Here is a 12322-nt window from a genome sequence, read left to right as displayed (position 1 = left end):
GTGACTCGCACTGTGAGGAGATGCCCAGTTCACCCGTACAGGAACAAGCAAACTCCCTGCAAAACCACGCTACAGCTCCTGTGTGCAGGGCAGAAGGCAGGAGAAAGGCGGGTTCCGGACAGCCGTCAGCTGTAATTCACAAATCTTCTTGCTCCACGTCGATTACCAGACCTGGCCTGGGGTGATTACCCACTTTGAACAGCTAGATTAGCAAACGCAGGGTTACCGTGGCTCAGCTGCACAACGTGAACACCTAGGACTAGGGAATCCCCATACTCAATCCTGTCGCATCTGCTCGGGGTTGAGATAGTGTATGAACTCTGGGGTGACTCGGGGGTACAGGGCGGGGTGCGACTGCAGACGTTACTGTTAACCCCCTCTTAATGGCACACAGAAGCGGCTCAATCCGGAGGTTCGGTCAAGAGGCGGTGCTCACACCTCTTGTCCGGATCAGGAAGCGCTTGGCGAGGGGATACTGCAGGCCCACGTAGGCTACAGGCCTGAGTCAGGGGTCCGGGCTGCAGCCTGCCGGCCCGGAGAGAACAGAACCACAGCCCGCAGCAGCTCGGCGCCGGCCTGTGGCACCTGCGTGGCGCTGCTCTCGCAGGGTGGTCTGGAAATGAAAGCGCGCTGTGCAGAGAAACGCGCTCACAATGGGACCTTAGCTAACACACCTTTGCAGGTCCCCGTGCATGTATGCAGGTGAGGTGTCAGGCAGAGGTTCATTCCATGCTGGGCATACAGGGGTGCACGTTAGAGGGCTACTTACAAACTGTTTCATTCTGGGAAAGACCTGAAACTCTGAGTCATTGGAAACGACGACCATATAAGATAAATGTAAAAAAACAGAACCGAAATAAAATGGTTCCTGTAGTTGTGGTGTTCATGCTACATTAAGAAACTTAAGCTGAAATATGTGCCCATTGTCTACAGTGGCGTAAATTAAAAAGAAAGAACACATGGATTCCGGCTTATTTTGCTCCGCTCGGTGTGGTTCTGTGTCATGCGGTGTTGGTCAGCTGCCCCAGGGTTAAACCCATTTCTGCCACACAGATTTTATGGTGGCGCAGTAGTTCCTGGGGTGCTATCTGTGTGGAGTTTGTATGTTCTCCCATGTTTGTGTGGGTTTGCTCCCACAGTCCAAAGACATGCTGGCTGGTTAACTGGCCTTGCTGGGAGTGTCTCTGTGTCCGTGTGTGTCCGGTGGTGGACTGGCCTTCTGTCCAGGGTGTACCTTGCCTTCTGTCCGTTGCTTGTTGCAATAAGCTCTGGCTCCCCCAGACCCTCTACTGGATAAACTGGTTAGAAAATGGCTGGATGGGTGGAGGGAATTGGGTCCTGGTATTTGCCGAGGCCCAGGTGAAGAGTAAGGCAGCCCTCAGTTCAAGGGGTGTGTCAAGGGGTCACTATATCCACTGCATCTCCTTATACACCCCACACACTGTATCCACTGCATCTCCTTATACACCCCACACACTATATCCACTGTGTCTCCCTATACACCCCACACACTGTATCCAGTGTGTCTCCATATACACCCCACACACTATATCCACTGTGTCTCCATATACACCCCACACACTGTATCCACTGTGTCTCCATATACACCCCACACACTGTATCCACTGTGTCTCCATATACACCCCACACTATATCCACTGTGTCTCCATATACACCCCACACTGTATCCACTGTGTCTCCATATACACCCCACACACTGTATCCACTGTGTCTCCATATACACCCCACACACTGTATCCACTGTGTCTCCATATACACCCCACACTGTATCCACTGTGTCTCCATATACACCCCACACACTGTATCCACTGTCTCCATATACACCCCACACACTGTATCCACTGTGTCTCCATATACACCCCACACTGTATCCACTGTGTCTCCATATACACCCCACACACTGTATCCACTGTGTCTCCATATACACCCCACACACTGTATCCACTGTGTCTCCATATACACCCCACACACTGTATCCACTGTGTCTCCATATACACCCCACACACTGTATCCACTGTGTCTCCATATACACCCCACACACTGTATCCACTGTGTCTCCATATACACCCCACACACTGTATCCACTGTGTCTCCATATACACCCCACACACTGTATCCACTGTGTCTCCATATACACCCCACACACTGTATCCACTGTCTCCATATACACCCCACACTATATCCACTGTGTCTCCATATACACCCCACACTATATCCACTGTGTCTCCATATACACCCCACACTATATCCACTGTGTCTCCATATACACCCCACACTATATCCACTGTGTCTCCATATACACCCCACACTATATCCACTGTGTCTCCATATACACCCCACACTATATCCACTGTGTCTCCATATACACCCCACACTATATCCACTGTGTCTCCATATACACCCCACACTATATCCAGTGTGTCTACTAAGTTATGCACAGCATGGAGAAGAGTTAAATTGCGGTTCCATTGAGTTTGAACTAGACGGGCCTGTTCTTCAGACAGGACATATCAAACTTGAGTCTGGGCCCCTGTTCTGACGTCATCACAGAAGTCTTTTTCAGGACAGTCCCGTTTTTTCCCGTCTTTTATCTGTCACACAGAAGTTCCTTTCATCTTTTTATTTATTGAATAAACGGTTTACATGTAAACTACACATTCCGTAATGAGTGTATTCCTGTTGCGCCGTCGCTGTGACCCCTACCTCTACACTCGGAATTAGGGCATGCACACGAACAGGCAGAGACGTTCAGAAAAAAACTCTTTCACTTTTCTTCTGATCTGTTCAACGTGTTGAATAAAGAGAGGAGGTCTGTTTTCTTCTGGGTAGGGGAAAGCGGAGCAAATGTCGGTTTTTTTTTCGAACGCCGAAGTGCACACCCGAAAAGTTTCAATCGTCTTAAAATAAGGAAGGATGATGTCCCAGAGTTTATAACAGACTACCAGCCCCCTTCTTTGTATGTGTCTGGGGGTTCAACTGACTGTATTTGCATGTCGGCTTCCCTAAGGCCTAGTTTAATTCCATTGGTCCGAGGTTTTAGAAATTCCTCGCTGGTCTCTGGAGACGGAATTAATTATTCTGAGCCCTCTCTCGGAATTAACTGCCAAAGGGATGCGAACCCATCGCGTCTCCACCATGAGAATATAGTCCCTACCCCAAAAGTGTTTTTTTTTTTACATGGATCAAACTCTTGTGGAAAGAAAAAAAACCCGTGAATGCATTCCTACCAAATGAAAAGGGAAGAGGCTATCAATCAGCCTCCACAACCGAAGACAGTTTTAGACGATTTGTCCGCCCGCTCTCCGCTCCGTGCCTGCCGCTGGGGGATCGCCGAGCTCGGGCTCCGGGCGGAAGGAGCCGTCCTTTCGCGACTTGTGGGGAGGGAGAGGGGGCGGAGTAATACTCCACTTGCTCCGGACCTGAAGTAAACTAGAGGAAAAAAAAAAAGTTTTTCAAAGTTTCTTCAGAGGTTCGGAGCGACGGAGGGCAGGCTTCTCCTCCGCTGCTGGGAAAGAGGAGAACACGGAATATACGAGTCGTCTTCATTTCTTCGCCTTCGCCGTTGAGATTTTTAAAAATCTATACATTAAAAAAAAATCAACTTTATGTCGCTCCGCTTCACAACGTGATTTCTTGGAACGCTTATGCTCTGGGCATGCATTTTAATGGATGAATTATAACACTTTTAAGAGAAGAGCTGCTTTGAACACGCGTCTTAAGGAATGGGGACTTACAGTATTTGGATATTTCTGTGGATTTTACACCTGTGTCAAGACTGCGAAGGTAACACGTCGCAAACAGTCCAGTATTATGCTTTTGAAAAGTTTTGCTCTTGTTTGATCGTTAGTAGTGACAAGCGGCGCGATCATCTCTCTGAGCTCGGTGTAGACGCCAAGGCTTGTGCTCGTGTGGGTGATCCTCGAGCGCGGAAGGGCTCGCCTGTGCTCGTGTGCGTTAACCTGTTGCACCAGGGCAGCCCGTGCCCGTGCCCGCGCTGGGCGCTGGCAGCGGTGCCCCGCGCCGCTGGGGTACAGGGGGCAGCCGCTAGCAGAGTCTGGCACGGAGGTGCTGTTTTCTGTTTATTCGGGGCTCGATTTCCTTGAAGCGCATAACGCCCGTCTAAAGCCTTGATCTCTTTTTTTTGGTCCTCAATCAGCACTTTGTGGCATTAATGTTACTCTTTTTAAGTTTCTCGCGTGACGCCGACTGAGATTACGGTCGCCGCCGTTGAAGTTTTAGGGAATGCACGAGTGAAGCCTCTTTATCTGCCGTGAGAAACGCGGAGGGGTTAAGGTACTGGCGCTGATGCCCCGTGGGAATCTGATGAGAACTTTACGCACAGAAGTATTTTCCTGGGAACTGGGGTTTCTAAGTGCTCCCTACTCCACATGTGATGGTGCATTCTTTTCACAAAGGTGACCAAAAAAAGCTCTTTCTGCAGCTCTCCGTGGTGTGTGTGTGTGTGAGGGAGAGGGGGTGACGGTATTTCAGTCGGTTTCGCTACTCCAGCATCTGTCTCCTAGTTGGCCGCCCTCCTCTCGTCAGACGGCGGGGTTGAAGCGCGGAGTGTAATTCTGTAACAGGCTGAGCAGCACCGTGAGAAAAGCATTGAGCGAGGCACCAAGCCGCCCGGAGGAGCTGTGACATATCCACCGCACGACGGCCCCCGGGAGCTCTCTGGAGCACGCTCGGCTGCCTTTTAAACCGAGGCGCCTCTTCGCTCGGCGGCAGGAGTTTTCATTTTAGCCCTTTTTTAAAAAAGATATATAAAAAAGCTCAGTTGCGTTCTGCAAAGTTGCGAATGGAAGAGTTGCAGTTGAAATAATTAAGAGTCGGGAGGAGGGGGGTGTTACGCTTGTGTGTTTGTCGTGGGGGGGTGGGGGGTCGCTATAGCGGGTAGTGACCCCCTCCTTGCGGACAAAGAGCTTTTCAACAATTGAACTGTTTTTTTTTCGGGTGGGGGAAGGGACGCTCGTTAATGAGTGTGGGATTGTTCTTTGACGCGCCTCGCATCTTTGCACAGGTCATGCGTCGCCCTCGCAGTGAAATCACCCACCCTGCACGACTGCGAGTTTTAACTGACCTGCAGTGGGCTTAGCCACTGAGGGAAACCGTCCTCCTTCGGCCCACACGAAGTGTCACTTCGCCGCGCTGGAGCGAGCGCCTGACGGGGCTCGTTCACACCTCGCACCGCGGCGTGGACTCCTGCAGATACCGAGCGCCTCGTAAAGCAATAAAGCAGTGCAGCGCGACGCCGAGGACACGAAGGGGAAACGGCGTGGACTTGCATTTAAACGCGGGGGGGGAATCAGGAGGCCGTTCTTTACACGAAGGGTGGTGGGGGGATGTAACAAGGCGCCCAGCCACAGCGTTGAAGCCGGTACCCTGGCTTCGCTCAAGAAACGACTGGATTCGATGGGCCAAAAGCCCCCCCTATCGTTTCCAATCTCCTTGTGTTCTTAAGACTGTACTTAATTAAAATTTATCAGTTCAGTGCAGCGTAAAGTAACGGGTTTGTAAACGACCCTCACGCTATTTTCGCCGTGGTGTTATTCTATAAAGAATATATCCGGAAACCACTGTAACTCCACGCCTCGGCGGTTTTTCTTACAGTATCAGCTGCGGTTGGGGTTCCGGATTCACAACCGGAAGGTTGTGGGTTCAAGCCCTTGTTGAGACGCTGCTGTTGTATTCCAGAACAAATGATTCATCCCAAAGTGCTCCAGTAAAAACAAAAGAAGCAGCAAGATTTACGTTTTTTTAATTAAAACATCAGGCGGACTAAATAAATGGGGTACCATTCTGAGATTAAAATCCGATTTGTCGTCGAAGTCGTGACGATTTGCCCCTGAAATGTACTGGTACACAGTTTCTGAACGCTAAAGACGATCAATCACAGGGCTGCCATGTCTCCAGCTGACTTCAATCACGGAGCCTGTTTACCCAGGTACAGGGAAGTTTGATATGGACACGGCTCAGAGATAAAATGCTTATCTCCTCTCTCGCCCAGTTGGTAAACATAACTGTGTGTCTTGGTAAACTACAGTGATTATCAGGAATTGCGAAAAAAAAATCACAACACTCCACACACTTTTTTTTCCGTGAGGCGACGGCTTGTTTTTGTTGTTATTTAAAACCGGTCGGTCGGGACCTCCGGAGTAAAAAAAAAGAGAGAGACGAGACTCGTATTTTCAAACCGCCAAACTGGAAGGACTTCGACCGCGCGGCGTGGGGTGGGGCTCGTCAGATCCGCGCGTGGAGCTGTGACGGACGGGAGATATTCACTCCCAGTGATAAGGGCGATGGGATTATCGATAAAGCAGCGAAAGGTGTGAATGACATTTCCTCGCGAATGTGGCCGCTGGACCAGTATGAGATGAAGGTGTGCCCGAGAGGATCGGAATTAAGGCGAATGCTCGTCCGTTCACATGTCGCTATCAGATGTCCAGTTGCCCCAAGCCCGTGTCCCCCGACAGTCTGCGAGTCGCGTTCACCTGAAAACCCTTCGTGTTCTTCCATTCGGGCGAAATGACGGGCTGTCAGGCGCTCGTCTCGGAAATCGCGGCGCCGAATTCGCCCGGTGGGCGAGCAGCACCTGCCGGGTGTTTTTAATCTGTACCATTTCAAGGTGCCCCACACACCCGCCCACTCCCCACTCCCACTCCGTGCCGTGAGGACGCGCGCTGAGGGTCGGTGGACTCGCAGCGCGCGCCGGTCTCACGCGTGTCTCTCGTGTCTCTCTCCCCCACGCAGGTCTGAGCTGCCCGGACGTGCCGTGCGAGAACGGGGGAAGGTGCGAGGACAAACGCTCCATCTGCATGTAAGTGTTTTTAACAACTCGCTGTTTCGGGGAGATTCTTCAGGTCTTCTCCGTGACGCGCGTTTCTCCTGGGGGCTGGTGTGGAAAAAAACGGGGGTGTCGATTTCGTTTCGAAGTTTTTCTGTGCTGTTTGTGTTTTATTTGTTTAGAGCTGTACGTTAAGACACCGGTGAAAATATGTTGAAATATGTGTTGTCCTTGCAGCGGGTCTCGTCAGCTGTTCTGGATGTCGGTTCTTTCGAGTGCTCTTGCGTGAGGGAGCCAGGCCTGGTTGCAGCCTGTGCAGTACGGATGGCGTTAGGCTACTGAATTCAGGGTCTCTGTGCACTTATCGGCCTTATCGAACAGATATCGGTCCTCTTTAGTGGGCGTGTTTGCGACGTGCTGGGGGGATTTTAAAATCGCGCTTTGGCGATTCCGGGCGTGAAGGAAATGTCTGTACTCACTGGTTTGGGAAATTGGAGGATATACACTGGAAGCGAAGTGGCTGGTGGCGAGCAGGGGAAAGTGGGCGGTGAGCTCAGGACGTGCCCTTCGGCGATCCAGTGAGAAGTCTTCAAAAGCGAACGAAACGTAGACTAAGCCAGCCAAAGAGGTCAGAGCCGGGACGGGTTCGGGCCCGTCTCGCCGCCCCGTCCTGTCGCACCTGTTCGGGGCAGAGACGGCGCATTGTTCTGCAACTTAGTAAGCACGCCGGAGACAGAGCCCCCGGATCTCTCGGGAGGCTCGTGTCGTGCTCTTTCATCGCGTGGCCCGTCTATCCGTGAGCGAGGCCCCGGGCTGGTTTTTTTCTCTCCCTGTCGTTTCCCGCCACCGGAGAGACGTGCTTTCCACGTGACTGCCCCGGGTAGACTGCCACCCCCTTCTCGCGCTCCAACCCAGTACAATAGAATAGCTACAGTCGCGTGGGAAAGAATCTCACGAGTCAAACGGCGGTCCCTGGCCCGTGCGCGGAGGGCGAGAGCAGCTCGCGCCTGGCGCAGGTGACGGCTCACCTGAGCGAACGCGCGCGCGCGCGCGGGGGGTGACGGGTGACGCAGCGCCCGGGTCCACCGCTGCGCCGATCTTGAGAGCACCTTCTCGGCGTTGGGGTATTCTGAACCCCAAGGTCAAAACTGTAAAAAAAAAAGCCAAAAGAAATAACCTCTAATTTATGGCTTGAAAAGCAGCAATTTAGCAACTGCGGGGGTCACAACCGCATTTATAATGACCTGTTCTGTTTTATCCCACCACATTGGTCTCATGACATAAGCGTTGAATTGATGTAAGTGGGACTTTTTCCCACAAAGCTGTAGGCATCAGGACAGCTCCTTTTCGTTCCTGTCTTCTTCCCCCTCCCCTTGACCGGCCGGGTTCTGCTGCCTGCTCCCCCTCCCACGCCCCGCAGACGGGGGGCTCTCAGGTGCGGTGGTGTGGGCCGGAAAGGGTAGCGTTGCGGGGGGGGGGACCCCCAGACCTCAGCTGCCTGCAGGCAGTCAGCTCCCCAAGAGCAGCCCGGCAGTGCTCACGCTCCCCAGCAGTACAGCCATGGGGACCCCCAGACCTCCCCAGGAGCAGCCAGGCAGCCCGTCATAGCCCGTCGGGACCTGGAGAAGTCGGGTGGGGTCCCACTCCCCCCCGAAGGTCCCGGTGCGCAGGGATCCAGATGTGTGTCTGGGCGGAAGTCCAGGCCACAGAGGGTTAATAAGTGAGTTATAAGCGCAGGCCTGTGGCTGGGGTGCCTGCTGTGGCGAAGGCAGTGCTGGGGCGTGGATGAGCTCCTGTTGAGAGAATGACTTTGTTGAGCTCTTCTCTCCTGCTGAAGGAGCTTCGGTCGCTGGGCTTCCAGACAGGAGCTCGGATTCCCAGACGTCCCGGGGCTGCGCAGCCCGGCGGCTCGAGTAGTGGGGCTCGATCAGCACTCTCCGCTGTCCTCCAGCTGCGGGGGGGGGTGTGTGTGTCCGCCTTTCCCCACGGCCCCTCGCAGCCGTGCGCGCAGACGGCCCCTCTTCCGCTGGGCAGCCGGCCAGCTCCCCCCGGGCCGATCGGGAACGGGCAGCGGCGTGGCCGTGATCTGAGCCCGCCCCCGTCTGCCCTTGCTGCGCGCAGATGGCTTCCTCTGCGCAGGGCTGCAGCCGGCTGCGCAGGCCCTGCGCGGCTTCAGCAGCTGGAGCTACTCCTGCCCGGGCGTAAGGGGTGCGTTGCTGAGGATGCGGGGGGCTGCTCCGAGCGGTGAGGGGGGCCTCCTGTGACACCCCTGCGGGGTTGGCCAGCGCCGCAGCCCGCACAGCACAGGCAGGGCCTGACGCAGACGCTCGGTGCAGACGCTGATACTGGTTGCACTGGAAAGGGGGGAGACCAGGTGGCTGAGAGCTGAAGACAGTGGGGCTGTAGTTGGGCAGGGAGACGTGGCGGGTAATCGTTTATGCTCTGTGATACCTAAAGACAGGTCCGTCTCCATTTCAGAATTCCCCACAGATGCATTTAAACTTGTCTATTTTCTCTTTCACTAATCGTTTCACTAATCACTAATTTCACCACGAGCATCTGGATTATGGTAGCGTAGGGTTTCGCACTACTGTGACAAGACTCCCTGTAACTGGTCAGATGGAGCCGGCTGAAGGTGACCCCACTGTGTGTCTGTAGGCAGCATTGGGGTCCACTGCTCGGATCGGCGGGATGCTCTCTGTGCCTCCTTCTTTCTCTGTCTGTCCTGGCACTAAACCTTCTCCCTGCTCAGGACCGTACACTGTTCAGCTCTCTGATAAGAAACGACACCGTGCACGGGTAGGCGATCTCTGCCTGGCTTTACCGCGATGCACTGGAGAGCACATTTCAGTCTGGAGCAGCAAAGCCTTGGGTGTTGTCCCCAGTGCCATGACAGATCCCCTTTGCTGGAGAAGAACCCGATTCAGACACATTACGCATACAGGCCCAGAGACGGGACACTGCTTTACACAAAGGGTAGTGGGAGTGTGGAACAAGCTGCCCAGACATGTTAAGATAAGATCACTTTATCGGTCATATAAAAGTTCTTGTGTAAGGATTTTTTTCTTTCCGCATACCCCAGTTTGCTCTCCATGAGACACACAGACAGGGAGAGAAGCTGGAGGTCAGAGCGCAGGGTCAGCCATTTATACGGCGCCCCTGGAGCAGTTGGGTTAAGGGCCTTGCTCAGGGGCCCAACAGAGTAGGATTCCCCTGCAGGCCGCAGGATACAAACCGGCCACCTTCCAGCCACAGAGCCAGCGCCCCACCCAGGACAGTAGAAGCCGATACCCTGGCTTCTTTCAAGAAATGACAGGAAGAGACCCTTGGACCACTGCAGCTACTGACTACCGAACGGGCTCGGTGGGCCCGGTGGCCTGCTCTCTGTGACTGTAGTGGTAAAGCTGTGTAGATCTGGCCGTGGTTTCGGCCCGCTTCCTCTCAGGGACGTTTCCCAGTTTCCTTTGCACTCTTCTCCAAGGCTGCACTTGGCTGTTCTCCGGAGTTTCTCTCTTTTCCTTGAGCGGCGGCCCCCTCCCTCCCTCCCTCCCGTCTGTCCGTCTCGCAACCCTACCCCTGGACACCGGATCCCGTGGCCCCGGGTTCCTGCAGGCCGCGGCTGCGTGGCGGGGCGGGGCCTCAGGGGAGAGGGGGGCAGGTAGAGGCTGGGCCGCCTGCCAGCAAGCACACAGGTGGGTCCGGCACCTGAGCCAGGCCGACGCGGGCGGGGCTCTGTGCCTGTGCTCTGACGTGCAGTAAAAGCACAGGTAAGCGTGGTGAAATCACAGAGAGAGCAGTGGTAGGACTGCAGGGAGTGATACTGTCATACAGACTGCCCCAGGCCATGCTATTACAACGCGTGTGTGGCACCAGCGTGGCAAGAGGGGGGGCGCTGGTGTCTTGACAAGCCCGGGTTCGAAGGGCAGGAAAGCAGGCAGGGTGTTTGTCATTGAGGGGGGTTGGGGAGGAGAGAGGAGGGGGGTGAGATCTTTTTTCCCTGCACAAGAGGAAACTTTTCCACGCAGACGGGGGCCGGATTCAGAGCCGCGCGGATCGCGCCCCGGTTCTTCCGGGATCGAGCTCCGAGCGGGTCCGAAGTCTCCGGGGAGCGTTTGCGTGCGTGCCTCCCGCTGCTCCTTGCGTGGAGACGAGCAGCTCTCCTGTGAAAAACCTTCGACCTCTGGGCGAACAGCTGGTGACAAGAGTCCTTCCAGGCGGCTTCCGGCACCGTGCCCGGCCCTCCGGCCCCCGGGTTAAACAGTAACCTGCCCGTGTGCGCTGTGGCACGCCCCGCCGGGGAAGTGAGTGTGCAGGCGCGGCCAGCGAGCACTGGCAGCAAGTTTATTAGCAGTCAGGTGGGTTAATGGGTAATGGCCTTGTGACTGCTGGCGCAGAGCTGCAGGGGCCCAGTCGCTGCAGGGGAGCTGTCTGGAGGAAGCTCTCTGGGTTTGTGGGGGGCACTTTTCTGAGTTCCAGTCGCCGCCCGGGGGTGTGGCAGAGCCAGTGTACCCAGGGTGCTCGCTGGCGTGGAGGAGGGCTTGGAGCAAACAAGGCCTCAACAAGGAAGAAAGGGAGTACTTTTAAAAAAAAAAAACCCAGCAGAATCGGGAACGTCATGCCCCTGCACAGGAACAAGAGAGACACAGTCATGGAGAAGCTGCCGGACTGGTCTGTAAAGCGAGAGGGGACTGTGGCGAGAGGGGCACTCGGGTAACCAGAGCCTTTGTCCCTGGAAAAGGGCTTTGTTCTTGGGAATGAGTGTGTAATCAGGCACTGGTGTCCGGAGGCAGGGGAGAGAGGGTGTACCGGCAGCGCAGTTCGGATTTAAAGGTGTAGCTGCCCAGAATTGATCTTGCTCCTCCAGGCCCTCTTGTTTGGCTGTTCAGGGATTCTGGCCTCGGCGGGTGTTGGGAAAACGTGCCGATGACTCCCCTCGGATCCTGCCCCCGGAGCTTCCCAGCTCCAGTTCCACCACCTCTCCTAGTCCCGCCTCGGCTCCCTGTGATCTCCAGGCCCAGGGCTCTTCGCCAGCGGGGGTCCCAGGAGGCAGCCGCTGGGGGGGACCCACAAGCTCTGGAATATTTCATCCGAACGGCCGTCCAGGTCCGGCGTCCCTTTCCGAGGGCTGTCCCTGCGGCGGGGCGCGTCTTTCTCCGGGCGGGAGAGCGCGGCCCCGACCTCCCGCTGCTCGGGTGAAAGGCGCCGAGAGGAGAGGAGCGGCTGGCCAGCTGGGCCTGGAGAGGCTCCTCTCCAGCGGGAGAGCGGAGAGGCGCCATTGTCGGGCGAAGAATGATCCCTGTGTTCTGGCCCATTAAACTCTTCCGCACGCCTCCCTCTCCCCTCCGGAGAAGGAAAGGAGTGGTTTCAGTGCCTTGCATTTCTCTGTGTGACCTCCTTCTCTCACTCACGCACGGACACACACACTGCTTCGTTAGCTCCTCTGGGATCAAGGCCGCCCAGCGGCCAGCGCCCAGCGCCGGGGCTCAGAGCAGGGGAGAGCGTTGTGTGATGTGG

At 55.2% G+C, this 12322-nt stretch overlaps 1 protein-coding gene across 1 annotated transcript in view; it reads left to right on the top strand.

Annotated features, from left to right (window-relative positions):
- Positions 1 to 3432: 3432 nt before the first annotated feature.
- notch3 (notch receptor 3) overlaps positions 3433 to 12322 on the top strand; it is a 54153-nt gene continuing 45263 nt past the window's right edge. Inside the window, exons 1-2 of the mRNA XM_069195746.1 lie at positions 3433 to 3804; positions 6775 to 6841. Of these exons, the coding sequence (XP_069051847.1) occupies positions 3744 to 3804; positions 6775 to 6841 (128 nt within the window). The 5' untranslated portion in view covers positions 3433 to 3743. The remainder of the gene's footprint in view (positions 3805 to 6774; positions 6842 to 12322) is intronic.

This window comes from Lepisosteus oculatus, chromosome 11 (assembly GCF_040954835.1).
Source record: "Lepisosteus oculatus isolate fLepOcu1 chromosome 11, fLepOcu1.hap2, whole genome shotgun sequence".
NCBI lineage: Eukaryota > Metazoa > Chordata > Actinopteri > Semionotiformes > Lepisosteidae > Lepisosteus > Lepisosteus oculatus.
This window is presented reverse-complemented; position numbering and strand designations above follow the sequence as displayed.